This window comes from Triturus cristatus, chromosome 5_2, assembly GCF_964204655.1.
Source record: "Triturus cristatus chromosome 5_2, aTriCri1.1, whole genome shotgun sequence".
NCBI lineage: Eukaryota > Metazoa > Chordata > Amphibia > Caudata > Salamandridae > Triturus > Triturus cristatus.
In genome coordinates this window covers 972,201,375-972,215,084 of record NC_140588.1, presented here as the reverse complement: position 1 = coordinate 972,215,084, position 13,710 = coordinate 972,201,375, and the positions used below count along the sequence as shown (strand labels likewise).

General features: G+C 47.7%; 1 protein-coding gene across 1 annotated transcript in view; it reads left to right on the top strand.

Moving 5' to 3' along the window:
* CAPN6 (calpain 6) overlaps nt 1-13,710 on the top strand; it is a 533,527-nt gene that overhangs the window by 308,631 nt on the left and 211,186 nt on the right. Inside the window, exon 5 of the mRNA XM_085608187.1 lies at nt 5,709-5,901. Coding sequence (XP_085464313.1) covers nt 5,709-5,901 — 193 coding nt within the window. The remainder of the gene's footprint in view (nt 1-5,708; nt 5,902-13,710) is intronic.

The following is a 13,710-nucleotide window of genomic DNA, read 5'->3' as shown; positions in this document are numbered from 1 at the left end:
TTAGTTTCACATGTACCTTAATCAACCAATTAAATTACTGGTCTCCAAATAGGAAGAGACAGTTATCCTGACAAAAGCTTATGAAACGTATCTAATCATAATTAAAAATTACATTCAAATTTTAAAGTCATTTGTTGGGTTCTGTTGCCTGAATATGTGGTCTACTTCTATGAGCAATGAGCATTATTTGATGTGTTAGCATATACAGTACTGTTGCCATGCTATTCTATTTAATTTTCACCTCTTTACAGCGCTGATGAAATGGAAAATGGGACTAAAATTAGCTACGCTGCTGCTGTGTATAAAAAGCCTTCTGTTTCAAACAACAAAGAGGCATTGTGCACATCTGTGTTGGAAATCAGCCTGAAGCTCTAAACCTGAAGCTATATGCAAGATTTTCTTTTGTAGAAAACATCATCTCCCACAATCTGTTTATTGACTGACCCACAAGAGCCTCCAAATTGTTTCCCTATTTGGTCATTTCTTCCATCAGCAATTGCTTTGTTTGCAGAACACCAAGCGATTAATGTTCTATAAAGTGAAAAAATCCAGGGTGAATATATTTGATCATATCCATCTTTTACTGTCCACGCACAATATAACAGTGAGCTATAACATAGTGTAAAAAATGCTACTCCCCACTAGGGCGGGGAGTGGCGCCCCACTGCTTGTTCTCCACCCAGGCTGCATTACAACCTAGGTGGAGAACATGCCCAGGCTTTCATTCCCAGTCTGAGCGCCGGACCATTCGCTCAGACCAATCACTACGCTGCATTGCAGCATTGTGATTGGCTCAGGTGAGCCTGGGTTCTTCCTTCCTACGGCCACCCCACTCGCCCTACCACCCCCGTATCGTACCGGCTGCCACTGTCGTAGACTACACATTGTCAGGGATGAAAAAGGCATGCCACATAATCTAACCTTTGCTTGTGGTGATAAACAGGCACTAGATCTTCCAAGTCTTTGACAATTGAGGGACCTAATTCTCAACTTTAGTTGTACAGGTCAGGCAGACAAACAGCCTTATCTATAAGTGCAGAACTACTTTCCTAATGATGAAAGGTTAGTTTTGCACTTAGTCAGGCTAGAGCTCGAGGGCCTATATGACTCAAAGGAAGTTAGTCGACCCGTGTGACGAATGTTGCCGTTGTAGTCAATCCTTGTGACAAATGTTGCTGTTGTCCGTGTAGATCCAGGAACCAGGTATTACTGCGAGTCTACTGAGTCTACAAGAGCTTCCGCTTTTGGGTTTGAATTGCAAAGGATAGTAAAGTTGAAGAGAAAAAGGTTATTCTTGGTGGCCACCCAGTCAGAGTTCTTACTCACTCTTATTACTTATTCCCACAGTTATTGTAGGGGTGAGGAAAGTAGGGCTTGGGCTGCTGGGCACAAGTGTGATGGCGCTGGCTTTTCTTCTCAATTTGGAAATCTGTGTCACTGTGGTGAAGTGTGCAGGTTGTGTAAAAAAGAGGGAAGCAGCAGGCAGAGGGTTAGATACCCTCACACTGGTGGCTGCAACTTACATTGGAAACAATTGTTAGGTGGCTGTATACCAAGGTGATCAATGCAGCTTGCAGGGCGCAAAACTGCTGGGATGAAGTTAATGACCCCGGGAGTAGCACGTTGAGTCTCAAATGTTTGTGGAAGAGGTCCACTACACTCGGCAAAGCTCTCATAGAATTGCCCATTGTCTGCTTGTGTCTAATTCTGTCATGTGCTACTACCCACTGGATGAAAAAAAGCGTTCATTTCTTGTAGGAAAGTTTGCATCTGAAGAGTGACCCTCAAATCAGTGAAATTCAATTCTTCATGGCAATTATCACTAGACTGATTTCTAGCAAGGACATCCTTGTACCATACTTTATACCAGTAAATCCTCCTACCAAATGATGCAATTCTCTGACAGAGGACCTTTTTGACCTTGGTATGGTGTCTGCTACATTAGGCTGATGTAAAGGCTGATCTACAGCTTCAAACAAGCAGATCCACTACCACCCTCATCTCCACCCAGGTGGGCATTATTGCCGGGGAACAGTATAGTTACTGCTGGGTAGGTTTGTAACCAAACGGTTTTTGTGGTGACACCCTTCCTTCCACTTTTGTCGTAGGAAAGTAATTTTGTATAATTTACATGCATTATATTAATCACTTTACAAACCATTGGCATAGGTTAACATCTGAATTGTCACCTTCTGTGCCAACACACAACTTCTTCCCATTTGAAAACAAAGTTAGAGCTGTTGGGATTGTCAATTCTTGATTGACCATCAGAGATCTTAGGAGACACATCATTGTTTAAAGGCCTCACTTCCAATGATGTGAATTGATCTTCCTCACCATGAGGAATTCATAATACATGTACCATGTTTAATACTTAAAAACATTATTTAATTTCCCTAATGTTGGAAAACGAGGCAGTATCTGAGATGCCTGCACAAATAACATGACTACATTTGTCCTTCACTGGGAACCAAACACCCAATTGTAGCGCCTGACTCTCAAGGGTAGCGTTGCAGAGCAGTCTGATGCTTACTCAAGGGAGGTTGTGTGGGCTAGTAATCGCCATTTGCAGTCTGTACAATGCTTTATAAAAGTAAGAGTACATTTATTAAACACACAAACTACTCAATACTATGCACCAATTTACAAATATACATAAACTGTTGGAATTACTTTGTGACATTGCATACCATCTCCACCCCTCCCGCAGGTGGGTGGGGTCTAGTACCACCACTCCCATTTATGCACATCATCTTGCCCCCAATGCAGTTAGTTGAACATAACCTGGCGCGAGGGCCCTGCGCACTGGCACCATCCCAGTGGCGACCCACCCCATTATCTCAAGCATTTAAAATAGGTGGTAACCCTGCCTTGGTAAGACATAACCCTGACTGAGCATTTCCTACCGACCATGAAGTATACACCTCTACATCTTAAGGGCTAGCAGTCGGGGTTCTTCACCTAAGTAGAGCAGCAAGAATACATGTTTAAGCATCACTTTAGATTGACAGTACTGATCACATTTGTGGATCATTAGAATGCATTGCAATTACAGCCCCTAAATGCATCACAGATGAAATCACAGATTACGCATATACAGCCAGACACCCTAGCAGGAATGTCTGACAACATAACCCCACTTTGCCTATGACATCACCTTACACAGGTACTTGTGACTTTCAGTCCCTCTAAAAGAAATAACGTTAGTAAATGCATTTCTGGTGCAATTACACCAACCGCTCCTTGATGCACTCCGTCATACACCCCCAGCTGTAGAACAAAAGCTCCAGCCCAGGAGGTGATGCACTAACAGCTGAGCCCTTGAGGGGTTGTTTCTTTTATGTTCCCTTGAGACTTACGGAGTGCCTGGATTCTTTGTGCTGGGGGAGGCTGCCTTGCTCCTGCAGCTCCCCCGGCATTTCCTTCCACCATGGAGGGAGACCCCCCCCCCCCTCCTCTGGGGGCCTCCCGGCACCAAAACCAAGAGCCTTGCAAGGCATTATGGGGGGTTTCATGCACAGCCGGTGCATATCGAACAGCGGCTCTCCCGCTGCTCCGGTCAGAGCCATGCTGGCCGTGCCATCTGCCTCCCGCCGTGTCTGCTCTTTGTTGGGGGCCCGGTCCCACCCGGGCCCCGTCCCGTCCACAGTGAGTGTTTTTGAGGCTCGGGGAGCCCACCCCCAGCGGCTCTTCTTTCTTTTCGGGGGCCCGGTCCCACCCGGGACCCCACCTTCCTCTTGGGGGGGGGGGGTGGAGGGGCGGTGCCACCCGGACCCCCACATGGCTGCCCCTGCCGGCTCCCCGTCTGGCCAGCACCCTCGCGTGCTGCCGCGGGAGCCGGCCTCCTTGTTCTGGTCTGCCGGCTCCGGTGGGCAGATGCAAGGCTGCCCCTGGTCCAACAGGACCTCAGGGGAGTGCGACGGCACTCCTCCCACCTTCTTACAGCCACAGGGGTGTGCACTGGCACTCCCCCCCACCTCGTATGCACACGTCGGGCCCGGAGTTGGGATCCTGGGCCCGGAGTTGGGATCCCGGGCCCCGGGGGATTTTCATGCTCCCTGACTTGACTTCGGCGGGGCCCGGAGTTGGGGGTCCCGGGCCCCTTTTCCCATGCCCAGGGGGGCGCGATGGCGGTCCCCATCCTCGTTTTCATCAGGGTGGGCTCCTGGCACCCCGTGGGGAATTTTCACGGGGAGCGCGATGGCGCTCCCCGGCTTCTCTTCAGGCCAGAGGTGGGATACCAGGCCCCTCTCACCATTTCCCGGGGGCGCGACGGCGCACCCCGGTCTCCATCTTCCTCGGGGGCCAGGGTGGGCTCCTGGCACCCCTTCTAGGGTCACTTCACGGGGAGCACAATGGTGCTCTTCGACTTTGCTTCACTTGGGGGCAGCCCCGGGGACCAGACCCACCCCGGGAGCACATCATGGACCGGCGGCGTAGCCCCACGCGCTTCGTCGTCGGTCCTTCCAGAGGTCAAAGGTCGCCTACCTTCTGGGGGGCATATCTCGGCCCCCAGGGGTTCGATCTTTGCTATCTTGGTCTCTTCTTGCTCCTGGTCTCTACTCCTGGCGCTGTTCAGGATCCTGGGACAGTCAGAGGGTTGCTCCTTCCAACTGCCCATTGCGCCAGGCTCCAGCACCTTCTGCCTCTGCAGTCCACACCCCAGAGAGAACTTCTCTTCCTGTGCAAGTTCTTTTTAAGAAGTTGGGGAGGGGGCTGGCAGGAAGTCTCGGTTTGCCCTATCACACCGCGACACATCAATTCTCTGCCCCTGCTCCTTCCTTCCTACCCAGGCCTCTGGGTTGGTTCAAGATGGCGTCGTCTAGGGTCTCCTGCCACATGGTCTCTGAAAGCCCCTCTCCCCCCCTTGCTGCCTTCCCTCCCTGATGCAGCCTGGTGCCTGGCACCCAGTGATAGCTGCTGATGGGTGAGCCTGTAGCCCCACCCATCTGCTCTTCGTGGAGAGGAGGTCTTTGCTCTGGGAAGAAGGGTCATCAATCCAAGCTACTGAGGTCAGCCCCCAGCCAGGGCCTGGTTATGGCTGACTCAAAGAAATATGACAGTTCTGGATGACCCAAAAGCAGTACAAATATGACTTTGGACTCTGCAGAATACTTCTTCTCACACCCGTTACAGTGGACTTTAGTGCGTATCTGGAATCTGTAGGCCTTGGGAAAGTTAATCTAGCCCATGTGCTCCGCATGCCCATAAGGGAATAATGAAGTGAAGAACACAGTAAAACACACTGACTTTCCCTGGCATTTTTCTTCCCAGTGTATAAAGCCTATTCCATGTCACCACCCCATTCTGCATAAGTCCTGCCACACCAGTCTATCTGCACCTGCTCCTTGGCTGCACATGCTAGGAATCTCCCCTGCGCAGCCCTTACACATGTGCACACGCATGTACACATGTGTCTGCCAGCCCGGTGTCCCTTACTCCAGCTGCTGTGCAGTGGCCTGGTCAAGCCAGGGGGACACCAGTAAAATCCCCATGCAGTCTCTTTCATTATGAGTTCACTGTGGGTGAGTCCCAACTTCTGAGGCTCCCCCACAGTAAAAGCTCAACAATTAGGTGCTCAAAAAGCGAAAAATCCGGGCTGCTCATAGGGTCAGAACCACCTTCTAACACCTACATTGTATAATAATGTGTTGAGAAAAACGCTAGTTCTACTCAAAATAAGTCTGTATCCTTTCTGATGTCCATAGATTTGCTGGTTCCTATGAGGCTCTGGATGGAGGCAACACTGCTGATGCAATTGTGGATTTTACTGGTGCTGTGACCGAACCACTAGACCTGCTCAAAAGCAAATACAGAGAACACATCTCTCAAAGGACAACTCTCTTTGAGGATCTGCTGAAAGTGCACAAGAGAGGAGGCTTAATCAGCTGCTCAATCGTGGTAAGGAGTCCCAACGCATTCATCTAATTTGTTGTGTATAAATGATTTCATATTTGTCCTCAATATAGAGAAATGGATGGATGGACGGCGTACAATCTATCGTTAGCAGAAGAATGCCTCCTAAAAACTGGAGGATTATTAAGACATTCACTATAATAGTGGTTGTCCAAAATGTGTAAATGTGGTGAATCTGATTCAAATAAAGGACACAAATCACAACACTCATTGGCGCACACCTACAACTTGTGCAGATTTCTGATTTTTATGTGGTTCACTGAACTCCCAGGTATATGGGAAGGAAAATGCAATAGGAATGTCCCACTTTAATCCTCCTAAACTGCAAGAGAAGCATCATTCTTCGCTGAATAATCCCATCACCGACCTAGAAATTAAACTTGCAATCAAGCCTCTCAAGGTTGGCAAGGCCCCCGTTCCGGAAGGCGTCATAGCCCAATTCTGTAAATCATTCACTGATGAACTACATGGTCCCTTACTAACTCTCCTATAAATATGCAGATATGGGCTGCTTAGATGGCTCAACCATGGAAGCCACCATAGTCCTTTTGCTTAAAGAAGGAAAAGACCACACAAAACCCCCAAAATATAGTCCAATATTATTCAGCAACATAGACTGTAAAATCTATGCCAAAATTCTGGCCAAGCATATAGAAGCAATATTGCCTCTCCTGATTGGCCCATACCAACCTGGATTTCTGAAAGGCAGACTCTCCAACGACAACATTAGACTACTGGGACATATAATACAGATCTCCAAATCCAAGAACTCCCTAGTTGTGACAATGACACCCAATGTTCAAAAGAATTCGACAAAGGTGTGTGGCCTTTTTTAAAATCCACTTTGTCTTATTTTAACTTGGGTGAATCTTTCATGAAAAATCCCTGCACCAAAATTCATTCCAATAGGGTACTGTCAGGCTCAAACAAGGCACACAGCAGGGATTGTCCCCTTTCTCCTTTCCACCTTCCGCTTTCTTCTAGCCATTGAACCACTCTAGCTCTCACTCATTGAGCAAAATAATTGCATAGGTATTGGGGACAGATCCTTCAAGATGGCTGCAAACGTAGATTATATTTTAATCATAACTGAACATGCGGATACCGCCATAACTGAGAGTATGTCCAAAATGTATGGGTATGCTCTCAATAGAGAAAAATCAGAATATTCTCTGTACCAAGGATGTCTTAGGAAATTACGGCTTAATGTGGGAACCCAATTGTTTTTAATACTTAGGCCCCAAATTCAATGATAACCTTATTGAATCTATCCAGCATAACAAAGTGGTTAACCAAAGTTTTTGACTTGGTGGGTTAAACTTTAATCCATATAAATGGTCATCACTCCGATTGTGAACTACTTATTAACCATGTCTCCTATCCTCTGCTCAGACGATTTCTTTCAAAACTTAGATTGCCATATCGATGAATTCATCTGGAATTCTAAAAGACCACTGATTTCCCTAAAGAAACTCCGCCTACCAAAACACCTAGGGGGTGGCAACATTGCGGACTTCAGGAAATACCAATTTGCTTTTCTTGCAGCTCAAGGGGCGAAATGGTTCAACAGTTCTCTTGACTTTACTCCCCCAAGGCTTTTGCTGGAATGACTTGACAGATAACCTTCCCCTCCCATGCCTCTAGACCATTCATAAAGGCCACCCTTCCCTTAATAAAGTGATCCTATACCATACCAGAGGTACCCTGCTAGATCTTGACTCTGAACTGGGGTGGCAGAGTGGGCTAAAGAACGGTGATGGATCAAACCCAGATCTTTTGACTGGGTGTGAGTGTTTGATTGGTTCTGATGCTCCGTCCATCACCACCCTCTTTTGTACATCTTGACTCTTGCCTCTCCAAAATAAAAATTAGGCAGTCCTTACAGCCTTAAATCTGGTACAATAGACACATCAAACTTGGAAGCACCTTCCCCCTGGCTCGCTCATGGAAGTCTTCAGGTATCTCCACAGAAGGTTACCTAGGCACCAGAATGCACCCTTTATCATTATGTGATCTTTCACAAAAGTTTAACTTACCTCACCCTGACTTCTTCGACTTTCTCAAATTGAAAGTTGCAGTCCCTAAGTGCAAAGCGTTCCCTTTTAAAGCTGCCTCACTTCCATCCCTAGTAGACAAGCTTCAAAGAGGTGGCCACATAGCCGCCAAGATTTATGCCAAGCTCAGTCCCTTATCAACCTCTCTCTGTAAATCCCTACAACAGAAATAGCAGAAGGAATGGTTTCAGGATGGCCTGCGGGACATGTCCGATATCGTTTAGTCGAAACTTTGGTCCTCTCCTTTTACCCAAAAAATAGCTCCCAACCTTCGCCAGACGGACTTCTTTAATCTCCAAAGGGCATCCTGTACATCTGACCTACTCAGCACTCTATGCCTTTTAGAGAAAGGCCGCTGCTGGTCCTGCAACTCCCCCCATGCTGACCTGCACCACATGCTATATGAATGCCCACTATTACTCACTTTTTTGGACTCTAGTCCACCTCACCATTGACAACATTCTTCACATTAAATTCCCCAAGAACTCTTCATTCTCTGTCTGCAGTGTCTGTCTCCCCTCATATGCTATGACCCTGAACCACGAGGAACTACATCTGGCTGACGTACTATTCACGCTATCCCATTCTCTCATCATGGAGGTCATTGGTTAAGGCCTCCAATCACACGTGGTGGGAATGATTGAGGGACATTAGGGGGGCACACACAATCCTTTCCACGCTATATCCCTGGATCTTGGCTAGGAAGTCACTATGGAATAACCTTGACCGATATCTGGAAGTAATTACCGCCCTTGTGGCAGAATATTTGTTGTCACCACCCGGTCTAACACCCTGACCTTTCATCGCACTGGTCTGCACGCCCCGCCTCAATACCTTGTACCGCGAACCCTCTCATCCAACCAGCGCTGAGTAATCACCTCTCTGTCTATAACTCCTATTCTTCCTCTATTTCTCTTTTCACTATCCTTTTCTATCCTTTCCTTTTAATATTGTTTTTGTTCCTGTGCCACCACACGGTTGTGCGACATGTATATCATTTTCATCCGATTTTTCGGATAACTATGTATTAACATTTGCCCCTACCATGTTTACCTCTATATGTCAGAATATTGTGCATGATTTGCTATGTTGCTTAAAATGACTCACCAAACATTTGTTTTTCTGCATCACATTTCTCTTTGAAATCAAATAAGAATATCCCACTTTCTGCATAGTGAAAAACTCAAATAGTTAGTAACTGACAATAGGTATTAATTACTAAGGCAGTCCCACGTGCTTTGCAAAATAGGATAGACTTAGAGCGTTTTATTGGTTAATATTAACAGGTCTTAGGGATGGCGGATTTCAGGAAGAGGTGGTATTTATGTTTTACTGAATCTCAGTACAGAACATTTTCACTTTTTACCCCGATAAGTTAGTTGTTTGTCCTGTGGTGATTTTGATACTGGTATTTTCCTAAGTATGAAATGCCTTGATTTAACATCTAGACAAACTAATGCAGCAAAATAATGACTCGCTCTATTACTTATTATATTAGAAAAATAGACAAAGACTGGAGAGAAGATGTAAAGTTAAAGATTAGCCTCTTATCTCACATGCAATCCATCTTGTACATATAAATATTGTATTGGACTTATCTTGGAAACCGTGACCTTTTCACTCTACATATATTTAGTTTAAAGAATACATGGAGCCTGTGCCCTTGTTTTTGTTTCCAATGCACTAAAAGTAATTCAGCAAGAAAGCTTGTTGTCCCTATGGAACAGAAATATTTGTGGGGGATGTGAGGGTTGCAACGCGGTCCTTATGTGTTTTCTTACTTTCCCTATCTTAATATTATTATATGTAAAAGGCCCCAGATGTAGCCACATGGTGTAGATTATGGATTTGAGGCCTGGTTCATGTTCTGTTTTGTCATTAGTTCTAGCTTGATGACTGTTTCCTCCACAGGCATGTGTGTCTAACTCCCGTGTGACTCTGTTATAACACTTGGGTGCTGTCATGTGGGGGGGACTGACCTTCTCAACCAGCGGTGGAAAGAAAGAGAATGCAGAATTGCAAAGCAAGAAAACGCTTTGGCCCCAATTACAAAATGGCTGAAAGATATGTGCAGAAATGACTGCATAGATAAAACTATTACCAGCAGCTGATGTGCTTTTATGGGGAGCCTGGGCTGTTCACATGGGGAACCAGGTTTGAGTCTGGGTGATTAAGTGATTTGCCCTGAATGACAGGATGTTGAGCCGACGCCAGTCTAAAACAAGCATTGGAAATGCAATACGTCTCGCATTTGGTTGAGTTAGAGCTTTTGGTGTTGTAAGTGGCAATGTCTTTTACCCATATGTAATGGAGTTAATGTATGTGGTGTGTAGTGGAATTATGTGGGTTGGATTGGAATTGTTAGTTGTGGAGCAGCATGAAGCATAAGTAGGGAGAGTGAGGAGAAGAGCAGCGTGAAGAAGGGAGTGAGGAGAAGAGCAGCATGAAGAAGAAAGGAGTGATGAGAAGAGAAGCATGAGGCACAAGGAAGGAGAGTGAGGAGCAGAAGAGCAGCGTGAGGCACAAGGATGGAGACTGAGCAGAAGAAAAGCAGTGTGAGGCACAAAGATGGAGACTGAGGAGAAGAAGAGCAGCGTGAGGCACAAGGATAGAGAGTGAGGAGGAGAAGAGCAGTGTGAGGCACAAGGAAGGAGAGTGAGGAGGAAAAGAGCAGTGTGAAGCAGAAGGATGGAGAGTGAGGAGAAGAAGAGCAGCGTAAGGCACAAGGACAGAGTGAGGAGAAGAGGAGCAGCGTGAGGCAGAAGGACGGAGAGTGAGGAGAAGAGGAGCAGCATGAGGCACAAGGATGGAGAGTGAGTAGGAGAAGAGCAGTGCAAGCCACAAGGACAGTGTGAGGAGAGGAGGAGCATCGTGAGGCACAAGGAATGTGTGTGAGGAGGAGAGCAGCATGAGGCACAAGGGTGGAGAGTGAGGAGAAGAGCAGCGTGAGGCACAAGGAAGGAGAGTGAGGAGAAGAGCAGCATGAGGCACAAGGACAGTCAGGAGGAGAAGAGCAAGATGAGGCTGAAGGACAGCGAGGAGAGAAGAGCAGCGTGCACAAGGACGGAGAGTGAGGAGAAGAAGAGAAGCGTGAGGCACAAGGACGTAGAGTGAGGAGAAGAAGAGAAGCGTGAGGCACAAGGACGGTGACTGAGGAGACGAAGAGCAGCATGAGGCACAAGGATGGAGAGTGAGGAGACGAAGAGCAGCGTGAGGCACAAGGAAGGAGACTCAGAAGGAGAAGAGCAGCGTGAGGCACAAAGACGGAGAGTGAGGAGGAGAAGAGCAGTGTGAGGCACAAGGACGGAGACTGAGGAGAAGAAGAGCAAAATGAGGCTGAAGGACAGGGTGAGGAGAGAAGAGCAGCGTGCACAAGGACGGAGAGTGAGGAGAAGAAGAGCAGCATGAGGCACAAGGATGGAGAGTGAGGAGAAGAGCAGCGTGAGGCACAAGGACTGAGAGTCAGGAGAAGTGCAGCATGAGGCACAAGGACGGAGAGTGAGGAGAAGAGCAGCGTGAGGCACAAGGACGGAGACTGAGGAGAAGTGCAGCGTGAGGCACAAGTACAGAGAGTGAGGAGGAGAAGAGCAGCATGAGGCACAAGTACAGATAGTGAGGAGGAGAAGAGCAGCGTGAGGCACAAGGATGAAGAGTGAGGAGAAGCAGCGTGAAACAAAAAGGAGTGTTAGGAAGAGAAGAGCAGCATGAAGCAAAAGGACGGAGAGTGAGGAGAGATCAAATGCCACATTTTCAGATAACCATCCTGTAGGACTTGACCTTTATGGCTAAAGTTCCCTAAAACTTTTAGCTTTCCCCCTAGACAGTTTTCCTGACATAGAGTTGCCAATTTAGATGCTTTGGGTACTTCGCCAATGCTGATCAGTGTCAAAGTACAAGGGTTCCCTGTGTAAAGTGTAATGGTAATTGGTTGGCTATGATTGGTATGTTGCCTTACTAGTAAAGTCCCTGGTGATGTGCACTGTGTGTGCAAGGGCTAGTAATGCAAAGGCGCACAGAGAAGGGAACTCAGGCCTCAGTGGAGGGCCTGCGCGCAGTTTGCTAAGTTAGCATGTTGTCCTGACAAGTGCAACCAGGCCTTACTTTCCATTTTGCGTACACAGTGGGCACCCCTGTGGTAGGTCCCAGGTAACCACTGGGCAGGGTGCAGTATAAGTAAAAGGCAGGACATATACTGAGGTGTGTGTTATGTTCTGACAATGAAAAACACTCCATTTCATTTTTCACTGGTGAAAGGCCATTCTGCCCCTAGGACAGAATGGGGGAGGCTGGCTATTGTGTTTTGTTAGCCTAGTTTCCTATAAGTTTAAAATGGAGAGGTGAAGTTTAGTATGTATGAACTCAGTGTCATAACACATCTTTCAATGAAAGTGGTTTTGTCAGTGCGTGTTCAGAAACCACTCTTTTAGAATATGGCTGAGTTTTGTGCTTTAGGCATTTCTGTGTTTCTCTGCTGAATGTGGATTGACTGTCTGGATCTGAGAGGTGAAGGAGCTGGGAGAGGTCTTGACCCAGGGAGGGGGTTGAGATGGCACCAGGCTGCCCTGCATCTGGAGAGTAGGGGGAGAAGAAGCCCGGGAGGTGAAAAGGCCTGGGCTGTTGCTATAAACCAATTGACCCATCTCCTGCTGAGTGATTAAGGATCCAGACCCCCAGTATCAAGGGGAGAAAGGTGACACTGGGAGGGAGACACCCAGAACTAATTTAGGCAGGGGTCAGGGACCCCTTAGCACATTCAAACTTCAAAGACATTTAGGGGTATAATTATGAGAGCTGAGACCCCTGAACGTTGGAATAGAAATGGATTGAGACTGAAAAGGCTTAGACCTATTTCGTGGTCAAGAGGAACCTCTGAAGAGGCTGCTGGGAAGGACCAATCCTTGCTTCATGATCTGGAGCTGGTCTGCAGTTTGTTGTTTTAACCAAGGAAGAGGCTGTTGGGACTGTGCTGTGTGCGCTAGGTCCCCCTGCTTGAAGAAGACTGTGCTGTCTTGTAACCCCAAGGGCCCGAGGTGAGCTGGCTCCCTGTTGAAAAGTTTCAAGCGATGTTGGCTGCGTGTTGTGGCAGCTTGAAACCCTCGGAAGGTGTGCCCCGTGATCTTGGACACACGAAGGAGGAGTGAGACTTGGATGCAGTGGGTACGTGTCGTGGTACACAGGAGATGTTGGTGAGGAGCCCCTTGTCAACATGTGCATCGGAAGCGGAGGGAGTCTCGGGCGCGCAGGGTGCGTGTCATGGTGCACCACAGGTGTTGGTGAAAAGCGCCTGGTCAGCGTGTGCATCGGAAGAAAAGTGAGACTCAGACGCACTGGGAGTGTGTCGTGGTGCACAGGAGGCGCTGGTGAAGAGCGCCTGGTCATCGAGTGCACCTGAGGAGAAGTGAGGCTCGGACACAGTGAGCGTGTCGAGGTGCGGCCGGAGGCATTGGTGAAGAGCACCTGGATATTGGAGCACCGGAGTTGGAGTAAGTTTCAGTGAAGCAGTGTGCGTGCTTTGGTGCAACCTGGGACTGTGAAGGTGATCGGCTTATCATCGTGTGCACCAGAAGAAAGTGAGTCTCTGCAGCGCGGTGTGCATGGCTTGGTGACAACTGAGATCGCAGGAAGGAGTGCCTGGTGAACGTGGAGTCGGCGTAAAGACTCATCAGCGTTGTGTGTGTGTGTGGCTTTGTGCCAGAAGAGACCCGGAGGGTGCGGTGGTGAACGTTCACCCGGAGTAACG